At 44.6% G+C, this 22795-nt stretch overlaps 1 protein-coding gene and 1 non-coding gene across 5 annotated transcripts in view; both read left to right on the forward strand.

Moving 5' to 3' along the window:
* The first annotated feature begins 593 nt into the window (after positions 1-593).
* On the forward strand, positions 594-696 carry LOC120094975 (U6 spliceosomal RNA). Its single transcript, XR_005489641.1, has one exon. It is a non-coding gene; the product is annotated as a U6 spliceosomal RNA (small nuclear RNA).
* A 4763-nt stretch (positions 697-5459) lies between these two features.
* Sgpp2 (sphingosine-1-phosphate phosphatase 2) overlaps positions 5460-22795 on the forward strand; it is a 120633-nt gene continuing 103297 nt past the window's right edge. Inside the window, exon 1 of one of the 4 annotated variants that reach the window (XM_039083380.2) lies at positions 5460-5678. Coding sequence is in view for 3 of the 4 variants with exons in the window: in XM_063266995.1 (XP_063123065.1) it covers positions 6169-6252 (84 nt within the window). In the remaining variant the exon portion in view is untranslated. Of the gene's footprint in view, positions 5679-5952; positions 6253-22795 lie in introns of those variants that run through there. The other 3 variants (XM_063266995.1, XM_039083382.2, NM_001191811.1) reach the window with 3 other exon arrangements.

Below are 22795 nucleotides of genomic sequence, written 5' to 3' on the forward strand. Positions count from 1 at the left end.
GCCTTTGGTGGTAACAAATCTCTGTTGCTGCAGGGCCATGAATCCAGATGTGGCCCTGGTGACAGCACCGGACCCCACTCTGGTCCCAGGTGACACCACTAGCTACTCACACCAGGCTTTCCTCACTCCTTCAACTCCCCAGTTCTGACTCTCTTCATTGGGCCCACATCCTGCAGTTTCCTTTTCTATTTCATCGCCACTTACTTGCTCCTCTTAGTAGCACCCGGGGACATCCCAGGAATGGTCTCAGGAGTGCTATATGCCATTCATGTATTATGGCACTGGGCAGGGGTCCCTGAGAAAGACCATCCTATAAAAGTTCAGTAGAGCGTTCCTCTGAAAACATGTATCTTAGAGCTTTTTGACGTCTTGATACTTTGTTTCTGCAGATTCAACCCAGGGTTAGGCACATGCTATGCAACCACTCCTACACTGGGCTGTCCTTTATGCAAGAGCATGCTAATCCCTATCTTTAGCTTTTCTGTGGTTACCATTTTTGTTGGATTTTTCAGTGCTAGAGATAAAACCAAGACCTTATGTATGGTGGGTAAATGCTCGATCATGGATGAAACCCACAGCAAATTTCCTATGCTTTAAAATTTTTACACATATACTAAAATTGGAATGATACAGAGAAGATTAGCATGGCCCCTGCACAAGGATGACACGCAAATTCATGAAGCGTTCCATATTTTAAAAAATTTACAGGGTTGGGGATTTAGCTCAGTGGTAGAGCGCTTGCCTAGCAAGCACAAGGCCCTGGGTTCAGTCCCCAGCTCCGGAAAACAAAGAAAAAAATTTACATTTTACTCAATTATTTAGCACATGTGACACAGTTGCAAGTGTGGTGGTCAAAAGCACAACTTGCAGAAGTTTACCGGCTCCTACTCCATGGGTCCTCAAACTCGGGTCACTGGGGTTGGCAGCAAGCCCCTTTATCCACTGAGCTACCTCATCAGTTCTGTTTTTGCTTTTAATTGTCTTTCCATAACTTTTAATTCTGTGTTCACATTTCTTTCCTTTTGTTCTGTTTTCATTTGGTTAGCCGGTAGTTTGCCCATTTTTTTGTTTTTTTAAATAAATTACTATTTTCTATTTTCTAACATAGTAGCATATGCTTTTTAAAGGAGTATATATAACTTTGGTAAGTTTAACAGGACTTTCCTTGGGTCCACCAGTTCCCCAAAAAATGATACAGACACATATATTTATTATGAATGCTCAGGTCTTATAATTAGGCTTGTTCCCAACTAGCGTGTAACTCAATTAACCCATTTATCCTAATCTAAATTCTACCACATCCTCCTTTAGTTACCTCTCCTTTAGTCCCAGCCTGCTTCTTCCCCTGAATCTGACTGGTGACTCTCCTGCACCTGACTCTCTCCCAGAGTTCTCCTCTCTCAGACCAGAAGCCCCACCTCCTTTCCTGCCTTTGCATCAACTTTTTATTAAAACCAATCAGAAGTTGAGGGAGGGAATGTTTACAAAATATGATACAGATGCTGCTGAACAGTTAGAATAACAATACCAAATTCAGGCCTGGAGTCAGATCTCTGCTGGAACAGAAGGCACCATTTGTATAATACAGAGGCAATCTTTATGCGGTGCACAGAAAATATTATCCCTACAGGTAGATGTATAAAGAAATTTTGACCCAAATTACAACTGTAATACATAGACATTTTTAATTAGAAATTTGTTACATGGTGCCCTATTTTTGCATCATGCCATTGTTTTCATATTATTATACTTTCTTATTACTCTGTCTGTGTATGTGTGTCTATGATATACCTGTGAGAACACATGTGTGTCATATTGCATGTGTGGAGGTCAAATTTGGGGAAGTTGGTTCTCTCCTCCCACCACGTGGGTCCTAGGGATCAAATTTAGGTGGCCAAGTGTGGTAGCAAGTAGATTACCCACTGAGCCACCCTGTCAGGCTCATACTTTGTTTTTCTCTGTGTAAGTATCCATTTTCTACAACAGATGAAGCTCTTTGAGGCTAAGTCTGTGTATCATATTTCTTTGGGGCAATAGCTACTGATGTTATAGCTATGCAGCTGGAGAACAAATAGTATATGTATATATATGCATATATGTGTATATACATACATATATATATGAAGAAACACACACACACACACACACACACACACATATATGTGGTCATGGTCTTGTCTCATCCTTTAAGTATGGGCTAGACCTAATTAGTTTGCTTCCAAGAAACAGAATATAAGGAGAGTATTGGGATGTTGCCTCTAAGGATAGGGTAACTCTAGGCTTTCTTCTTTGTTTGCCTCATCCAAAGTGCTATATGATGAGTTCTCCTATTGGCAGGGGACATTGAATGTGGCTATAGATTTATTCTGTACTATAAAGACACACTTGCACTCCATTTTGTAGAACGGAATCTACACATCCATTTGTTAATGGCTTAGCACGAAAACACTGTTAATGGGTTGCTTGCTATGCTAATTTCCTTCCTGCCTGATGTCTCTAGGGGAAGGCAGGGCTGACACCAGTAGAAAATGACTTGGCTTATATTTGAGCAGTGCCTGAGCCCACACAGTGACATGAGGGAAGGGATGAAAGAGAGGACAAGGGAGGAAAAGAAGCACAGACGTCACAAATCCCCCAAGTGGGGCGGATCATCTTACCAGGGGGACAAGAGTGAGCTCCAGCCTATGACTGCCTTCACCCCCACCAACTTCTGCCTTCACCCCCACCCCCTAAAACTCTCTGTCTGGAAGCACTTTCAAACTTTTACAGGATGTCAATCCACCAAATTCTCTGATTGTCAGCTCTCTGAATAGAACGGTGCTAAGATTCACTTTCTGCTCTGGAATTGCCGTCGCACCCTGAGGAGGGGCGAATGAGACAAAGGCAAGGGAGGCCACGACCAGCAGCCCCTGTACAACTGAAATGCAACTGTAGGGTGCAGATGACCTAAGTTTTGTGAGAAACTGAAAGCCAGAGGCCCCAGCTAAACTCCACATGGGGTGCTGACCCCAGAAACTGCAAGGTGGTGCTCCAGTGGCTTCACTCACTGTTTGTGGGAAATTGTTATTCAGCCACAGACAACTAAACAGAGAGTGACATTTTAAAAATTATACTTTATGGGCGGTAGGGGTGCAAGTCTTTAATCCCAATACCTGGTGGGCAGAGGCAAGTGGATCTCTATGAGTTCAAGGCCAGCCTGGTCTACAGAGTTCCAGGACAGTTAAGGCTACACAGAAAGCCGTGTCTTCACACACACACACACACACACACACACACACACACACACACACACACACCAGCTTACATATATGTGCATGCACACATCCACAGATCCTCCTACAATAGGGCCTGGGAATCAAACTTCAGCCACCAACCCTGACTGCAGTTTCCTTTATTGGCTGAGCTATCTTGCTGCTCCTATTTTAATGTTTTAATAATGTTTTGTTTCTAGACTTTAGGAGAGACTTCTGGTAGTTTTCAAGAACAAACGGTAAATAAATATAAAACAGAGCTGTCATCTTCTCTTTTTATAGGAATAGAATTTAAGCCAGACCCAGGCTTCCCTGCTACAGGTGACACTTCCAAGCATCTCTCCAGACCGCAAGGGCACATTTTTACCAATAGTATAAACTTCTGCTTCTCTTGTTTAATATTGAAATGATGCTCGGATACCCACCACCTGCTCCTTTTTAGGAGTTGTACAAAAGAGAACAAAGATGTAGGGTGTGGTCCCAGGGCAGGGCATAAGGAAGGGATTAGATGTAGACAGCTCAAGTCACTGAGTTACCTACCAGCCCTATCGTAGGACCATACAACAAAGAGAAACTAATATCTGTCTTCTTAGAATCACTGTCTTTTGGGTCTGCTTATTATAGCAACTTAACTATACCCCTAACTAATAAAGCCAATACTGATTCCTCCAACATATGTCACTGTCTACACATGATATTTTATACCTGGAATCCAGCACTCACCAGGCAGAGGCAGACTGATTTGAGAATCTGAAGCCAGTTTGGGCTACATAACAAAGTCATATCTTTAAAAATAAAATACAAAGGGTCAGAGAAATGGTTCCAGGGATAAGAGCACCTGCTGTGAGCTCACGGACCGAGGATGTGGCTATGTGACATTTGTAACCCCAGCACTGTGGAGGGCAGAGCCAGCCTAGCTCCAGGTTCCTGAGAGAGCCTGCCCCAAAGGAAAGAGTCAGGGTGTAGAGCAGGACCTTTGACACAGTGCAGATTGCTGTAACTGGCTCACGATGTCTCAAGGAGATCCTCTGAAGATTTTCACAAGAGTCTTTTAAGAAAGACAACACATGAAGATTAGTATGTCATCACAGAAGGAAATAAAAACCACGGTGACTTATCTCAGGGCTAATAAATTACTAAAAACTCGAGTCAAAGGCAAAAAGGCTACACCTGAAATCTAATTTGGTACCACAATTCTAGGTTTTTCTTTCTCTCTCTCTCCTAAAGAGAAAGGTTAGAGCGACACATTTGGGAGAGATGAGATTCAAGGGTCTCCATGGGAGAACATATTTTTAAATGTATAAAGGCAACAGGTTGGGAGTTACTGTAATGTCAGCTGTTAAAAAATCAAACCTTGGGGAGCTGGAGAGATGGCCCAGTGGTCAAGAGCACTGGCTGCTTTTCCAGAGGTCCTGAGTTCAATTCCCAGCAACCACATGGTGGCTCACAACCATCTGTAATGGGATCGGATGCCCTCTTCTGTTGTACTCATATCTTTAAAAAAAAAATCAATCTGAGGTTTGGTTCTGGTGTCTGTAAATGACAGCAAGCAGCCCTGCAGCAGGGGATGGCAGCAACTGCTTCCTCAGCCACAGGACTGGGTATGACACCACAGGGCTGTAACAGCAGTCAGCCTCTCTGAAAGAGGAAAATGGAGCAAGAGGATCAAAAATTGGACGAGAAGGACCACATCATCTTGGCGTATCAGGAACCAAAGACCTCCTAGCCTAGAAGGACAAATGGATAAGCAAGGTGGTGGCAGGTGTTCATGCATAGTCGTTTATTTAGCCAAATAGTAGGTTTTGCAAGCGCAGCCGGGAAACCCCCCACCCCACCCCCGCAGCCCTCTGCTCCCAACTAAGGATTGGATTATAGTTTTGCTGCAGGCCAATCACCTGGGCCTCATTTAACTGTTGCTTCTCACTCCCTGCAACGAGGTACAGAGGTCATCTTAGGATCTCAGAGACCCGGAAGGGAGGTTTAAGAAAGCCCAGGAAAAACCATCTGCAGGACGTTTCCTTTGCTGTTCTAAAGCAGTGGCTGGCGCCTTGTAGTCGCTCAGCACCTTGTTCCCTTTGGGTCTAAAGTCTTCCCAAGGCCAAAAGGGAGGGAAGGGGGAGATGTGGGAGGGAGGGAGAGAAAGAGGAAGAGAGACAGAGACACAGAGAGAGACAGTAAGACAACACACACACACACACACACACACACACACACACACACTCGGCGTGTGGGAGAGAGAAAGATTTGTGTTTTTCTCTAACATCACTCGGGCTGACTCTTCGCATTTCTGCTATCCTTGTACAAATTTGAAAGTGGTGACTGCCCTGTGAGGAGGAAACTTTGCATCAAGCCGAGTTTGGATAGCACTGGAAATCTCCCTTGGAACCAGACTCCCTGGGAATTAAGTATTGCAGAAACCAGGCAAAGGTTGGAGCAGGGAGCTGGGATGTGGGGGTCGCGTGTGTGGTGAGGACCAACTTCACCTTGAACTCCAGATTTGAAAGGAGGGTCACAAAGCTCCCATGTTTCCAGCAGCGTTTGGAAGGATGCGCCGGACAGGTGTATGCGTTCTCCTCCTTAGTCTACATTAGCCCAAGGGAGTGGGGTCGGCGCGTAGGTCATGCACGTGGACTCGTCCACGCAGTTGCAAGCACACCCTCCTGCTGGCAGGTAGGGGGACTGGGGCGGCCTGGTTGGCTAGGAAGGGGGCGGTGACAAGCGCAAGGTGGTGGCCGACACCTGGACTTGCCCGCGTGCAGGGCGGGCGCTAGGACCCGGGTGGCGCACCTGTTGGCTGGCGCCGCACCCCGCCCGCCCTGCGCTGGGAGCATCAGGCTGCGGAACGCGGGGCCAGGGCGCACGCCGAGGACACGGACGCGCGTGGCTGCGGGTCGGAGGAACGCGGTCGCGGCTCACTATGGCTGAGCTGCTGCGGAGCCTGAGGGATTCAGAGCTCGTGGCACGCTTCCAGCGGCGCTGCGGGCTCTTTCCAGGGCAGGAGGTCAGTCCTCGGGAGAAGGGTGCGGGCCTTTCGGAGTGGGCGATGGGGGTCCCCGAGGTCGCTCATCTCTCCGCCAACCCGCAGGTAACCCGGGTTAGGTGTCTGCCGTGGGGAGAGGGCGACGGCCGCCTGCATACCTGCAGCTCCGGCTCCGGGTGACTCCTGGATGGGGACCGGAGGGCTCCATCCGCCGCCACCCAGCTTCCACCCTAGGGAGGGTACAGCGGGGAACAGTCACCCGCTGCCACCCGCTCTCGCTGCAGGTGGCCATCAGCCACGTCTTTTCAGACATCACCCAAAGCCTTTGCATGCATCCGTGGAAAGACTTTCTACTTTAATTACTTTAATGAGTAAGTTCGTTATCTTTAGATCCCATCCAAAAATACGAGAGTTACGTAACTGAAAAGAGGAGCGGGACGTCCTTGGCACTTCCCTGGGACACAGCCTGAGAACTCCCCCAAAGTCCTTAGGTTGCTGCCCCAACCCCCTTCCTACTCTGCACTGACTCTGAGTCGCGCTCTTCGCTCTGGACTCCGCCGGGAATTCACAGCCCCGCCCCCCAGCTACCCTCAGGGATGGGGGTCCAACACTGTCTCCCTCCCAACGTCCCCCTAGTTTTGGAGGCCCTGGTTGGTCTTTTATGATTGGCTCTCGTGACCTTTTCGGTAGATGCTTTGCCTCTCAGCAAGGTTATACAACCGTACTGCAGCTTTGCGTTATGCGGTACACAGGGACTCAGCCAGGCTGGAAGGACCAGGCTGGCGGCAGATGGCAGCTAGGAAAGCTTGTCTCCCTTGGGCACCAGCAGCAGCTGCCCTTTCCTAAGTAGAAAATAACGAACCAGGACAGAAGCAATTCTACTCCCCCCCTCTCTTCTTCAATGTTTTGTCCTTTATGAAAGATTCTGGTGACTGGAAGGTACCATGCCCTTATATATAGATAACTAGTTAAGAACCTGGCGCTTGTGTAGGATAGAGTACTAGAGGCACAAGATTACAGAATTCATTTGAAAGGTGGCAGTGGGTTGGTTGTGTGTTCTCAGCTAGAGAAACTTCTTCTTTACAATATTTTCACTTTATAGTTCCTTCACTGTGTTGTATGGCACGCCGATAGCTTTTAGATTAATTCAGGACCCCTTTGCTAGCCGTGTCTCAGAAGGTGCTAGCGCAGAAGCCCAGTTCCCCACCCCCACGGGAAGCGGTTCCTGCACAGGCGCTCTGCTTATACACCGGACAAGTACCGGGCTGCCCTCTATCCGACTTGTCTCCCCTGTATTTGCTCTTCCTAATTCAGGAAACCAAGGACTGAATGTTTCCTTAAATTGTTTTTATACAATCCCCTTGATAACTGCACATTCTGGGGAACACTTCTTACTTCTGGTTCCAAAGGGTCTGGGGAATCAAGGAGCGAGGTTCTAGCTCCCAGCACACACCCCACACTTGGATTACTAAGGATCACTAAAGTCCATGAAATAAGTCAAAGAAAACTGAAAGTTCAGGAGAATAAATCCCTGTGGTAGCCATAACAGGAAAAAAAAAAAAAACAAAAAAACAAAAAAACCCCAAAAACTCAAGACCTTTTGGTAAGGGCAGGGTTCCTGAATGGTTTTTAAAGGTTTGTTTTAAAAGGCATGGGAAGGTTAATCCTTAACAAACAAATGGAAAGTTCCCCTCAGAGAAGTACTTGCACCTCTGCCCCCAGGTAACTCACAGAGTTTCAAAGGGGCCATTGGGACAACTCTGCCCCACAGCTGAGTTTTCTTTCCCCCTTGGCTTTTCCAAACCACGTGGTGACTGAACAGCCCGTTCAGCATTTTTTTTTTATAGACAGTTTCAACTTGTAGCCCAGGCTAGCCTTGAACTTGTAAAACTCCTGCCTGAGCCTCCCAAGGGCTGGGCTTTTAGGTGTGTACTATCAAATCAGATATCCTTCAACTTTCAAAGGCAGGCTCCTCAACACGCTATTGGCTGTCCTGGGGCTCTCTCTGGTCTGGGAATTCTCCCTGCTTCTTGAGGTTTGTTGGCTGCAGAATGGCCTACATTGAGTAACTGTGCTTTATTGTGGGGAATCTGATGACAGCAGCTGCCTCCTATAGGTGAAACCTCCAGCGTTCTAAGAGCCCATGTTCTTCCCTTGAACTTTCACCCATCTGAAGCTGTGTGAATTTTGTGGCTATCTAAGCATAGATTACAGTAGAAAAAAAATCAATAGCTTTTAAGGTTTTAAACAGAGACTACTGACGATCAAATTAAAATATCAAATGATTTTTTTCCCCCTACATAGCCTAGAAGACAGCCCTGGGACATTGATTTAGGATCCTTCAAAGAGCCTAGAAGTTAATTCCTTCATTGGAGTTATTTTAGATCTTAAGGAAGCCAATCCATCTTCTGCATTTTCTGTATGTAGTTTATTCCTTAACACTGGACTGACAAGGAAATGGATAAGGGCTTCCCCACAAATTGGAGTAATTCCACACACTTTTAGGTCAAAGATTAACTATATCTTTTACAAGCTAGGGTGTGGCTCATAAAGCCATCATTGAAAAAAAAAAAAAAAAAAAGGAACAGGGCCTTAGACATTGCCCAGTAGGTCTGAGGCCCCAGGGTTGAGAACAGGCCAGATAGATAACTGCATAGTTCCAGGAAGCCAGATCTTTGATTCCGAAGTCTAAACTTGAAGCTTCCGGGGCAAAAATTCCAGGGCTTTACTGCATGTACCTTATCCAGAAGGTATGAGGTATCAGACCTGGCTGAACCGGGCGGAAGTAAGATAAGAATACTACTTTATCAGAGTCAGAGATAGCTGCTATTTTCCAAGTAACAAGTTTGCTGGAGGCCATTCTTGAGTAGCCCTGAGAAGTAGTGCCCTGCTCCCAGCAGGTATCCTAGGACTGGGTAGGGAAACAGAGGCCAGAATAGAACTGTATTTATTTGTTCTGAGGTCAAGCCAGCTTTCCATACAATGGTATTTTGATTTCTGATACCTTGCTTGCCCAACACATTTGTGTTAGGTTTTGTATAACCTTTCTTCATCATTGCGTTGGACTGGACATGGGCATTTCATACGTCACTCTGCTCAATAAATACTTCTGATGACTGCTCACACATAGTTCTAAAATTTGGTTGGGGTGGGGGGGGGCATCAAAAATAGGCTATGTTGAGAAATACTTTTGTTCTGAGCCGGGCAATGGCCTTTAATCCTAGCACTTGGGAGACAGAGGCAGGTGGATCTCTGAGCTCCAGGCTAGTGTAAGTCTACAGAGAGAATTCTAGGACAGTCAAGGCTACACAGAGAAACCAAACCTGTCTCAGAAAACCAAAAACCAAAACCAAACAACCCCCCAAACCCAAACGAAAGGAACAAAAACGTTTGTTCCAAGATATAATCATGATATCTGACGCATGTGGTAATTTGAAAAGCCTACAAAATAAAAATAGTGTAGGACAGACTATTCTAAACTTCTAATGTAAATGTTGCAGCTCTGACGGACAAGGTGTCATGAGAGTCAGAAGCCAAGGATTAACCGAAAGTCACACCACACACCAAATCTCACAGGTGATTTATTGTGAAAGACACAAGAATGTGGCTGCCTTTGCTCGAGAGACGCAGGAAACTGAGTGGGAGGCGGACTTATATAGGGTTTGTGGGGATGGAGTTTTATGGGGTAGCCTAGTCTTGGAGCGAGCTCAGAGACTGGTTTTTAAAACCCAGAAATGAGCTAGTACTTTCTTTAAAAAAAAAAAATTAAATTACAATTAAAAAGGGTCAAAAGAGCAATGGAGTGAAAGGTCACCACCATCGCCATTTCCGATGAACTTAAAAAGTCTTGGAAGCAAAATAAATAAAAAGATAAAAAACCTCACACCTCTTGGTTTTTAAAACTAAAGTTTCACTAATAAAGAGGACGAATGTCCTGGAGCGAAGCTCAGACCCACATAAGGGAGTTTCAGAAAGACCATTTTGAGTTTGTTTTTGGTCCACGTGGTCTACTGGTTATCTCTCTGTTGCTGTGATAAAGCACCAGGACCGTAGCAACTACGGAAGAAAGCATTAATTTGGGCGTATGGTTCTAGAGGGAGAGAGTCCCACATGGCAGGGAGACAAAGTGGTAAGCTGAAGGCTCTGCAAGAGGGGGAAAGCTAAGCCTTCAAAGCTCACAGTGACAGAATTCCCCCAGGGAGAGCACTCCTCCTGAACCTCTCCAAGCATCAACTAGGGACTAATTTTTCTAATCCTGGGCTCTCAGCAGGGCAGTTCTCATTTAAATCACTCTCGAGTTCCTGTTTTATTTTCAGTCTGGTTGCAGATATGTGGCGGTATCTTGAATGGATGGTTTTTGCAATAGGTTAAACAGTAAAGCTTCTGTTATAAAAATGCATGGGGGGAAAGCTAGGTGGTTTAGAGGTCTTTGCAGTTCTGTTTTCTCTCTTCACACTTTCCAGGCCCCTCTATGTCACTGTAAGTCTATGTAATGCCTTCATTGGATTACCGGTTTGCTAACTTCCTGGGGGGGTCAGGAAATTGGGACCTGTCCTTTACTGTGTCATCTGCACTAATCTGAGTGGGACAGAATTGTGTTTGGCTAAATGGCTGTACCTTGTAGTCACTTAAAAGAGCAGAACTTTAGAAGCGAGTCAAATAAACAAATGTTCGGAGTCGAGCCCAGCAGAACTGGCTCTGAGTGACTGAGACGCTCTGAATTCCCCTCTCCGATTCACACCCTTAGGGTGTTCAGTATAGGGGCGTAAGTGGTCATGGAAACTGTGACATTTTGATTTCATCGAGGCTAACCTGGCTGGCAAGGTCAGACTTCCAGTTTTGATTATCCCTTGTGAGGTGTTCAGGCTTGAAAGGGTAAACACACCACTTTGAAAGTTTAGATTGGAGGGCTTTTTTTCCTCCTTCTAGTTGGAGATGTTATCATCGTTCAGAGGAGAAAGTTTGAGAAGGCATGAAGGAAAGATTTACCCATACCCTTGGGTTGCCTGATAACAATTGCTCAGGTGAACTTCACTATTTAGGGGCTTCTTGTCACCCCAGCACATGGGACTTTCATTGCTCTGTTGCTGGCTCTTTTGATTATTGTCAGTTTTCATATTAAAAGTAACAGCATCTTTATATAACGATATTTCCACACACCATCAGTAGTCTCCTAATTTAAATGGATCTATGGAAGATTATAGATTCATGTTCTGTTGATTGATTTAACCAAATGATCCCAGAGGCAGGGTATGATCAGGTGGGCGAACGTGAACACACACTGACTTCTCCTTGCCAAGGTGGCCCCTTCATGACTTCTCTCCTCATTGTTATAAGTAGGTCACTTGTATGTGTATCTTCTCTTTGCTTCCCTCATTTATAGTCATTTATTGATCCCCTGCTTTGTTTCTGGGACAGTTGTCTATCTCAGAGACACAAAGAGAAATGAAATTTAGGTCCTGCCCCTAGGAGAGCTCAAATAAAAATGGCAACATGAAAAAAATTAGAACAGAAGGATGAATTCAGGGTCTGGAGAGATGGCTCAGCTGTTAAGAGCACTGGCTGCTTTCCCAGAGGACCTGGGTTCAATTCTTAGCACCCAAATGGCAGCTCACAGATGCCTGTAGGTTAAGTTCCTGGGTAGCCAAGGCCTTCTTCTGGCCTCCATGGTTACCAGGCATGTGTACTTGGTACACAAACATACATGCAGGTGAACCACCATACACATAAAACAAAACATTAAAATAGGAGACAAGGGTCTGTGGAATTTGACTTCTTGGCTGAGACCTTGATGTCTCCTGTTAAGGATGAAAAAAATAATAAAGTAGGTAAAAATAAGAGAAACTCATTTATTTGGAGTTCTTCGTGTGCTAAAGCTTGCCATGTGTCACTTTGGGTGAATTATAATGTGATCAGCATAAGGTCAGGGTACCATTGGGAAAAGACCATCCTATTTGAAAGGGGTAATTGAAACACCTAGAAATATTGAAAATGACAAGTTGTATGAACATTTTATCTCAATTAAGAACCCCTCCCACAAATGCTCTACTCCCCACTTAGGGACATAAAACATGGGAAATGTATGTGCGGGTGGATCCCCGGGGTCAATCAGTGATGTTATTCCTGAGGCATCCTTGTTTTTTGGACAGAGTCTCTCTCTGGCCTGGAACTCAGCAAATAGGCCAGGCTGACTGGCCAGTGAGCCCCAAGAATCTGTCCATGGCCCTCATATGCCCGCTGTAACCACTGGTGGGATTGAATTGCAAGCAGGCACCACCATGTCCAATGTTTTCACACAGGTTCAAGGAACCAAACACTCAGAACCTGGTGTGTGCCCGGTGAGCACTGCAATAGCTGAACTATTGCCTCAGACCCATCCCCTCCTGACTTTTAAATGTGGGCTGCACGTAGGGTATTGCGTATAATATAATATGGAGGGTGGAGGGAAAAGTAACTTTACAGTGTAGAAATAGCAGCGCCAACAGTGAAAGTCATTGACAGTGTGTGCTCTGGGTGGATATCTAAGTGATCTATCTGAACACATAGTGACTGCCAGTCTGCAAGTCCTGACAAGTATTCTTCAAAACTGCAGTCACAGGCAAGATGAGCCTAAGGAAACCAATACTGGGATAACAAGCCCTGGACCAGGACCATGGGACAGAAAAAATAGACTGTAGGTGAAAGTAGGAGAGTTTGCACAGAGGATGGACTTCAGTTCATTATAATGTAGCGTTTTGAAACAAATGTACCTTACTAATATAGAAGGTCAGTACCAGTGGGGATTAGCAGGAGAATGTGTAGAGAAATGTGGCCATACTATTTTCTTAATTTTTGTTTCATAAATTTAAAGTTGCTCTAAAAATATAATCTGTTTAAGATTCAATACATGGGAGGGGAATTGAAAGGAGCTCAAACAGGGATTCCTTTGTGTAAGCAGGGACGAGATAAAAAAACCAACACAGGAAGATGAAGCATCTTAAACCGTCAGCCTTGGGCTAGAGAGACGCTCAGCAGTTAGGAGCACTGGCTGCTCTTCCATAGGACCTGAGTTCAGTTCCCAGCATCCACATAGGAGCTCACAACTCTCTCTAATTCAGCTCCAAGTTATTTGTCCCTGTCACACAGATATACCTGCAGGCAGAACACCGATGCACCTAAAATTAAAAAAAAAAAAAAAAAAGAAATCATTTTTAAAAATTCTGCCTCGGTGTGAAAGGGGAGAGAAAAAGGTTTTAGTAACAGAAGATCCAATGGCAGCAGAGCTGAAAGGCAGGTCCCTGATAGCAGCCGAGGCCCTGAGCAGAGAGAACTGTGGCCTGAGGTAGGTGATAATTCCATGCTTGGCTTAGCATGTAAGTGTTGGACTTGATTCTCAACAAGACACACACACACACACACACACACACACACACACACACACACACACAGACTTTGGAGAGAGAGAGTTAATCACACACAACAAGGCAAAAGCTGGGGGAAACACATGTTGAGTTCATGCTGCATTTACTCCATTTTTCATATCCTGCCAGATCCCATCAGAATATCCAGGGATATTGGGTACCTGGCTGATTTTTGTCTATAAAGCTGAGTTTCTCCAGAGAAGAGTGGAGGGTGGATTTGGAAGAGTGAATGAAAAGTCATGAGCATTGGTGTATAAAAGGCTTGGTACAGTCATTCTGATTGGCATGTTGGGCTAAAGGTGGAGCTCTGGGCCTTAATGTAGCAGAATTTGGACTTCACCTTAAGAACATGAGGGTGGTGAATCAGTTTCGTTCCTCAGGCCAAAATAAAACCAGTCACCTAGAACAGCGATTTAAGAAGGGATTTCAGGGTTTCTCTGTGAGAAAGAGTATGTGATTTACAGTAACGCTCACCTGGGAATTAAGAGAATTGGTGCAAAAGCCCTTTAAACAGTGTTGCGAGATTCAACAACAGTGAGGACAGGACTAACCTGAAATGAGACCTTAATGTTTGTTTGGGCTTCTCTGTGGTATGTTGTCTTTCTCTTACAAACGGCTTCTTAAAACGGAGGTCATCATGTTGTAGACTATGGGCCCATCATTATAGCTACTCGCTGATTGGATAAAGATCGAGTCATTGAGGTTGTAGGCTGGATAGCATCTTATGAAACAGCCTGGCATGAGCTTCCTCCACCCAGGATCTGCCTGTTGGTCACTGACTAATAAAATCCATCCGACTTCTAATGGGGATACAGGTTATGTCCCTCTGCTCACCCGAGGGAGAACACAAGGTCCAGCCAGACATGAGGGCTGCAGGAGTTTGGTGTTGAACTTTGGAAAAGAGAGGAGATGCCATTCAACAGAAAGCTTAAGGCTGAGAGGGCAACAGGAAAGCAGGTGCTGAGGCAGAGAAGAGAGTTGAGCAATGGGCGGCACAGAAGGAAAAAAGCTCTGAGTGGAGATGGGAGGTCTGTGAAAGCCGTCAGAGCTGCCGAGTGTGGGACTGGTGCAAAGGGAACTGCCGGGCTGGGAGGGTCTCTGTAGGCTTAGCTTTCTCAAAACCTACTTTAATAAGAGTTCTCAGATGCTAGTCCACCATCCAAAGGTCGAGGAGAAAACATGGTAAATAAGACACGGGATGTGGATCTGTTTAGACATGGTTCTTGGGGGGTGGGGCAATACTAATCTCTGATGTCAGGATACCAGCAGTCCGGTTCAGCAGTCGGGATACCAAACACGAATCAGCAGCAGTGAGTGGCAAGATCCAGCCAAAACTGGCAGGCTTCTGCCAGGAGTAGCCAGGTTTGCCAGGAGAAGAAGTTCTCTGCTATGCCTCTCTCAATGAAGTGAACATCAGCGAAGATGCGACCAACGAAGTATTGCGCAGCTGACTGCCGCTGTCCATTGAGTCCTATTTATACTCTCTCCTAACGTTATGTGTTCTATCATGGGTCTTGCCTCAGCAAAACACCACGTGAGTCTACACCATGTGACACAACCAGAAATTTCCACTTTGGGCCTCTGAGTGCAACCAGGACATGTTGGTCCCTGCTGCTTGTATAGATTTAGTTTTTAAAAAGATTATTTAGTGATATATATATATATATATATATATATATAATCAAATCCCTTCCCTCAGGGTTCAGGGAGCCCTATAGAAGAGGGGGCAGAAAGAGTGTAAGAACCAGAGGGGCTGGAGGACACTAAAAAAACAAGACCCTCTAAATTAACATGATAGATGTTCGTATGAGCCCTCAGAGACTGAAGCAGCATGCACAGCACCCGCCTGGATCTGCACCGGGTCCTCTGTGTGTATATTATGATGCCTTCGAGTTTAGTGGTTTTATGGGATTTCCTGAGTGTCTGATCAAGTGGGTCTCTGACTCTCGTGCCTTTTCTTGGACTCTTTCCCTTCCATTGTACATTTTGTCTAATTCCGATGAGTTAGTTTTTCTTTGGTTTTATTTTATTATTATAATTTTTAACTTTCTGTTGGGTCTTTGCAAATTTCACATCATGGACCCCAATCCCACTCATCTCCTCCTCCTGTTGCACATGGCTTCCACCCTTGCAACCTCCCCACCAACAAAGGAAAACAATTCTTGCTGTGGAAGCTGCACTGTGTGTCCCATAACACACCCTTTGGTCTACTCTCCTTGCGTGCAGACGTTCATTGCAGAGTCATTGGCTGGTTCGAGCCCCCTGGCTTCTGCTACACTGTCAATACTGGATCCTCACCAGGACTTCTCTTGGATGTCTTATTGTTGTCCTGTGTCACAGGGATCCTGTAGCTTTGGATCTGCAGGAAACGGCCCCTTCATCCACTCCAGAAGCCATTTTATTTTATTATTACCTCTTAGAAGGAAGGCCTGTTTATTTTCTAATGAGAGACACAGTGTGAATCTGGGTGGGAGGGGAGAGGGAGGAACTGGGAGGATTAGAGGGAGAGGTAACAATAATCAGAATATATTATATGAGAAAAAGAATCTAGTTTCAATACAGGGGAAAATAATGTTAAGTATATTAAGAAAATAAAAGTTGGTTTTTAACGGAGTGCCATGAAGTTATTGTGGATCTGGGCTCATTAAACTTTCAGTAAAGTGCAGTTGAAAAGATATATAATAAAGATTTGTTAAGAATAAATTTTAAATGGTATATAAAAGGTAATAATATTTTCCACCTGTAAGGAATTTCAGGAAAAGTTTTCATGAAGCCAGGGGTGGCGGCCACACCTCTAATCCAGCATTAAGAAGGCAGAGGCAGGCAGGTCTTTATGGGTTTAAGGCCAGCCTGGTCTACACAGAGAAAATCTGTCTCAAAAAATAAAACAAACAAAAAGTCTTTGTGAATAAGTGGAATCCTATGGTGTATCTGTGTCAAAAACTTGTTTGCAGCTACTTGTACATAAGAGGACAACCAAACCTCACCATTGGTTTCTTTCAGTTTTAAATTTTGGTCCCAGGTCATCCCAGCAGCAGTTAAGATTCTTAGTACACTCTCTTTTCTCAGTCATGTGATTTTTGTAATCTAAAGATTTTGTAAAATAAACTTCCTTAGTAATATAAAAATATTTATTTTAATTTGGGCATATGTAAGTACATATGTGCATATGTATGTCAGAAGACTTTATTAAAGTTACTGGTGGTTATGGGTGCTGGGAACTGAACCCCAGTCCTTTGTAAGTGCTCTTAACCACTGAGCCATCTCACCATCCCCACTTTATAGTGTGGCGTGTGTAACTGCTATGGAATCATTATTTCTTCTTTTCCTTGTGTGTGTGTGTGTGTGTGTGTGTGTGTGTGTGTGTGTGTGTGTGCGCGCGCGCGCATGTTGAATTTGAGTGCTCATGTAGCTTGAGTTTACATGTATATACACATGGGGAGGCCATGGGATAACCTCAAGGGTTATTCCTCAGGAGCCTTCCACTTATTTTTGTGAGGCAGGCTCTCTTACTGGCCTCTAGCTACAAAAGCAGACTAGACAGGTAGGGAAAGTAGACCAGCTCCAGCAAGCCCCGGGGACCCATGGTCCTTGCTTCCCTCCAGCATCTGCCACCTGCCGTTTTCTTTATTTAAAGTATGGTTGAGGGGTCAAACTCAGCTCCTCATCCTTGGTATCCCCAGCCGTGCTATTGGTTTTTTGTTTGTTTGTTTGTTTGTTTGTTTTTTACCATTTTTGTTGGGATGGGAACGGGTAGAAATGGAGAAACCCAATGGGAGTCCATTATCCTTCTAATGTGGAATCCCTCTGCTCACCCAGGTATCCTCAGGCCTGACATGTACCTGGAATAGAAAATTCAATACCTACGCCCCCACTTCTCCCTGTGGCTCTAGGAATGGAAACCTGAGCACCCTGCATGCTAGGAAAAACTCTAGAGTGAGCGCTATCGCGGGTTCAACACTATGGAGTGAATGGGAAGTTGATGAACCTGTGAAGCGCCCCTTTCCCTTCTTGGTATCAACATAGACAGATGCCTTCTCCTTTCACAGTCCAGGGCAAGACTAGCACTCACCTGGCTGCATCTTTTAGCTTTCCAGCGGTTTCCAGTCCCCATTCCTGCCCCTTCAGCCTGGAACCGATGAAGGGGTCTGATTAATGAATGACTTTCAGTTGCTTTCCTTTATTCCACTGGGCAGCATGAAGGGAAAGTGTAAACAGTGCTGAAACTGTGGTTGTGGTCCAACCCGTCACACTGAAAGACCAAGTGACTGCATTTTAGGAAGCCTGTTGACAAGTCCAGGCTAATGCCGATGATTTCCTTCAGTTGTCATGAAGGTGTCAAGATTTCCACAGGTTTAAGAAGCAATTGCACTTTCTGTTGCCATACTTTTTGTTAATGATTAAACCTCTCTCCTGTTGCCCTGATAAGAAAGCTGATCTTAAGCCAAGGCATTCTTGCATTTGGTGTAGCACACTATTTCTTTTGGGGAAAACACCGTCCTGGTTTCCAGGCAACCATTGAGAGTGTTTCTGTGCGTGTCAGAGACCTGTGGAAAGGCTGACATTCAGAGCATCCACTGGTCTTCATGATTCTACTTGCCTGGCGAAATGCATTCCACACTTTAGGAAAATAAAAGACTGAAACAAATTCCAGGCAGGACCATAATTCACTTTTCCGATGGTTTTTTTTCTTGCTTCAATTTGGGATGGCCTTGATGGGCAAAGTGTGTTAGAGAGGAAAATTCCCCAGGCTTAGGCTGGCCTGGGCAGAAAGAGCAAAGGCCGATCGCCTAGGTTCTTGTGGGTGGCTTAGGAGTCTGTGAAAAGGGAAATAGTCTCTTGTCGCCATTTTGAATGTTATAGTCCAAGTCCTTGGAGTTTAGCTTCTGTTTCCTGGTTGCTGTCGTTAGTGCTGGGTGTGTAGCAATGGAGCTGCTTACAACAACAAAAAAAAACCCTGCTCATTCTCTGGGTGTGTTTTGATTTCCTGTTTCCAGAGAATTTTATGGGAAAGAGTTAAGTAAGTCAGAGATTGTTGGGGGGTGGGGGTGGGGTATCTGAGGAAAAGGCTATATGGCAGAATTTTGGGAGCTGGAAGCCTGGGGCTTAATTCTCAGGGCAAGGATTGGTCCTCTCTTGAAAAATTATGTCAAAGGTCACTGAAATAGAACATCAAAGATTTTCTTTATCAGTGTGAAAAATGAGTGAGCGCTCTCTTAATGTTTGGTTGGCCTTCCTCCTCTGTTTAGAATTTGGTCTTTTGATGATTTTCAGCTAAGAAGATACCTTTTAAGAACATTATGTTGTCTTTTAAGATAGACTTGTGTAGCCCAGGATAGCCTTCAGTTAGATAAGAAGTCCACAGTGCCTTTGAATTTCTGATCCTCCTGGCTCCACCTTCAGAGTGCTGGGATTACAGGCGAGCATCTCCACCCCTGGGTAAGATTTACGGGGTTCTGGGGATTGAACTTGGGGCATTCCACATGCTGGCCACATCTCTAGCCAGGAGATTGATTTTTTTTATAATTTCCAACCACTAAGAAAATACATGTCAGAAAAAGGGGAAAACACCAAAACATTTAAAGTCTTGTCACAACGGTGTGACAGTTCTCAGAGGAGAGTATGGACATTTTCTAGACTACTGTTGTAACACACAGAACATATAAGTAATGAGAAACTGTACATTTGGAATAAACATCATCTACATGTATATTACGTGTTTGCCACATCCTTGAATGCTACTTAATTGTATTCTTTTAATAGTTATGTAATCATGTTTCACTTTATAATGGTTTTGAAATATGTGGTTTTTGGAAAATTTCAATGTTCATCTCTGGATCTCTCCCATCAGTCTAAATATCCACAGATTTATTACAGCTCTGGGCAACTTTTCTCATCTTACCTGCAGTCCAGTGGCCTTTTAGAAAGTGTCAACCATTGCTCCCAGATGTCACTCGGGTCTTCTGGCTTCTGGTCAGCTCTTAGAAGTGATCTTTTCTTGTTGACGTTATTAGTTAAACTGTATTGTAACTTTCACGTGGCAGCCAGGAAGAAGGTAGATGAACAACTTGATAAACCTGAGGGCTGTCCTTATCTCTCGGGCGCAGCTGTAGAACATTCCGGAGTTTCCGTAGTCCCTCTGAGGCTCCCTCCTATTAGTCACTACCGTTCCCGTCACCTGGTAGCTGCAGCTTACCATTCTACCTTGATGAATCCATCTCACCTCATCCTGGGCTCTCAGGAAGGGAATAGCATGGTCATGCAGCAGGAGTTTCCTCGCTTTTCATGCTGTGTGGCGTCCACATAATACATAATACACATTAAAACATGTCACATAAATACACAGCAACTCATTTGTCATTGTGTGTAGTCTTTGGGTTTCTGTGTCTAAAGGTCATCATCAGCATCTCTACCTTTCGTTAGAGACAAGTTCTGTGTGGTCCAAATCGGCCTCAAACTCTATGTACGTAGAAGGAGAAAACCAACCCCTTGTTGTCTGACTCCGTGCATACCAAGACCCGCACACCACTTACCCACATACAATCACCCACAATAAATAAACAAATGTAATCCTTAAAACATGGTGCAACAATCCAAACAGGGAAATAGTACGTGACCTCTGGGCCTTCTTCAGGAATTGCTGACGCTGTGTTGCTTCTTTGAGCTCTAATGGAGGATGATAAAGTCGGCTGGGCTGACATTTCTCTCTAATCCAGTGTGATCAACTCTCCAATCCTTCCTTGTCTTCTCCGACTTTGATATTCTCAGAGTCCACAGAATCCCTCCGGGTGGGTTTGCTTCCTGAGTTTTGTATTTCGGCCACCGTTTGGGACAACGTATGTCCTTGTTCATGGCATTGTATCAGGAAGGACATAATAGTAATCCAGTCTATTTGCAGGGATGTCAACGCCATCCTATGAGTGACTGTCCTAGCCTTCCAGACCACTTTCTTCCTACTTCTTTGCAATTCTCATCTTGTAGATAGGTAAGCTATGCATAAAAAAGTACCTTTTCTCTGCATATTTCCACCAACTAATTTGGGAATCCATTAATGAAATGTTACTTTTTTTTAAAAGGAAAGTAGCAGGCATTAACTATTCCATGACTTTATTTCCTTTATTTTCAGCAAGGTGGACTATCTTTGGCAGACACTTTGTTAGTCTTTATTATAATGTCCTAGGAATTTCCTATGTTCACACTTTTCTACTGTGTGTGGGGTTTTTTGATAATATTTTTCTTATTAGCTTCTTACGATTTTCTTTTTTAAGATAGGGTCTCACTCTCTTGGTTGTCTATAACTCACCACAGAGAATAGGAGGTCTCTGAACTCACAGAGATTCGCCTTCCTCTGCCTTCTGAGTGCTGGGATTAAAGGTGTGCACTACCACACCTGACCTCAGTGGTTTGGTGTGTGTGTGTGTGTGTGTGTGTGTGTGTGTGTGTGTGTGTGAGTGTATGTGTGTGTGTGTATCAAAATTGTTCACTGTACATCACCTAGAAAATCTTACCAATAATATATTTTTATTCTTTTCTTGTAAGGAAAAAGTATTTAATCTGAGTGACAAAGGGTACAAATTAGGGATGACTCCCTTCCTAGTGTCTATGGGTGCAGCTTTACCCTTTACCATACTTGACCTCTGTATTCTTCTTCCCTTCTGTGACTTCCAGGTCAGTTCTGTCATTTGGGTCTCATAAAATATCTGTGGTTTGTCAGGAAACTTGAGTAGGGATTAGGGTATTTACATTAGGCAATATATATTTAGAAGTGTCACCCATGATCTGTACTAGTGAAACAGAACTGAAGTTATTTCTTTTTGCATTGCAGAGAAAGGTGACCCTTGAGGAGCCCTCCCTTAACCTTGATCTCCTCCCTCGAGAGGGCTCTGAGGGTGGCCCCAGAGCTGCCTCATTCCTGCACTTATGTCGTACATGTTCTCAGACAGAATGGAGTCATGCGCACCCTGTGCTGGACCTGTATCTATCTGAATAGTCATTACATCTGGACAGAGAAGAGACAAACACCCACTGACCACTTAGCTTTCCTCTCTCTGCATACCTCCGATACCCTGATCTGTTCCCTTAATAGTATCTGAAATTCTGGTTCCACAGAGTTGTGTGAAGTTTTTCAGCACAAGGGGTTGTGAGTAGTCTAGTCTTGACTTCCTGCTCACTGCCCGAGTACCATCGTGGGAGGAGAACTGGTAATTCTCACCCTCGTTCCGAGTGTCTCTGGTGTAGGCAGGCATAGATTACATGGTCTGGAATGAGTTACGAGAAGGTCTATGATTTAGATAAACATTTCGTAATCGATACTTTTATTCTTCTACTTCAGCCGACCCCCAGGCCTGGTTGACTTACCAGCTTCATAACTAATAATGGAAAAGCATTACTTTTGAAAAGAGAGGCTTGTTTAGTGCTTTAGAAGGTAGTGTTGAGAGGGGCTGCGACTCAATGGTAAAATGCCTGTCTGGCCTTCTAGAGACCTTACATTCTAAATGAGGTGTGCATGCTAGGATTTGTGCAAGCGTGTGTATTCGTATGTATGGGTGTGTGTGGTGTGTGTGCATGTGTGTGTGTGTATGCATGTGTATGTGTATGTGTGTGTGTGTGTGAGTGTATGTATATCTGTGTATCTGTGTGGTGTGCGTGTGTATGTATGTGTGTGTGTGTGTGTGTGTGTGTGTGTGTGTGTGTATGTGTGTGTTTTACTGGATTTTAAATCCAAGGCCTTTTGAGTGCTAGGCAAACACTTTGCCACTGAGATATTAGTTCCTGCCTTCTTCCTTCTGTTTTATATGTATGGATATTTGACCTACATTTATGGATATTTGACCTACATTTATACTCAATGCCTATAAAGACCTCAAGAGGACATCAGAGACCCTGGGACTGGAATCGCATATAGTTATGAGATACAGTTTGTTATAGTTATGAGATACAGTTTGTTGCTGGGAATCAAACCCAGGGCCTCTGGAAGAGCAGCCAGTGTTCTCAATCGCTGAGTCACCTCTCCAGCCCCACTGCCTCCGACCCCCTGTTTTAAATTTTTAAATTTTTGACAGTCTCACCAAGTTGTACAGGCTGGCTTGAACCAGGTCCAGCTTTTGTTTCTGCCTTCCCCATCACCTTTTTTTTCTTCTCTCCCTCCATCGGCCTGTTCAGGA

This window comes from Rattus norvegicus, chromosome 9 (genome assembly GCF_036323735.1).
Source record: "Rattus norvegicus strain BN/NHsdMcwi chromosome 9, GRCr8, whole genome shotgun sequence".
NCBI lineage: Eukaryota > Metazoa > Chordata > Mammalia > Rodentia > Muridae > Rattus > Rattus norvegicus.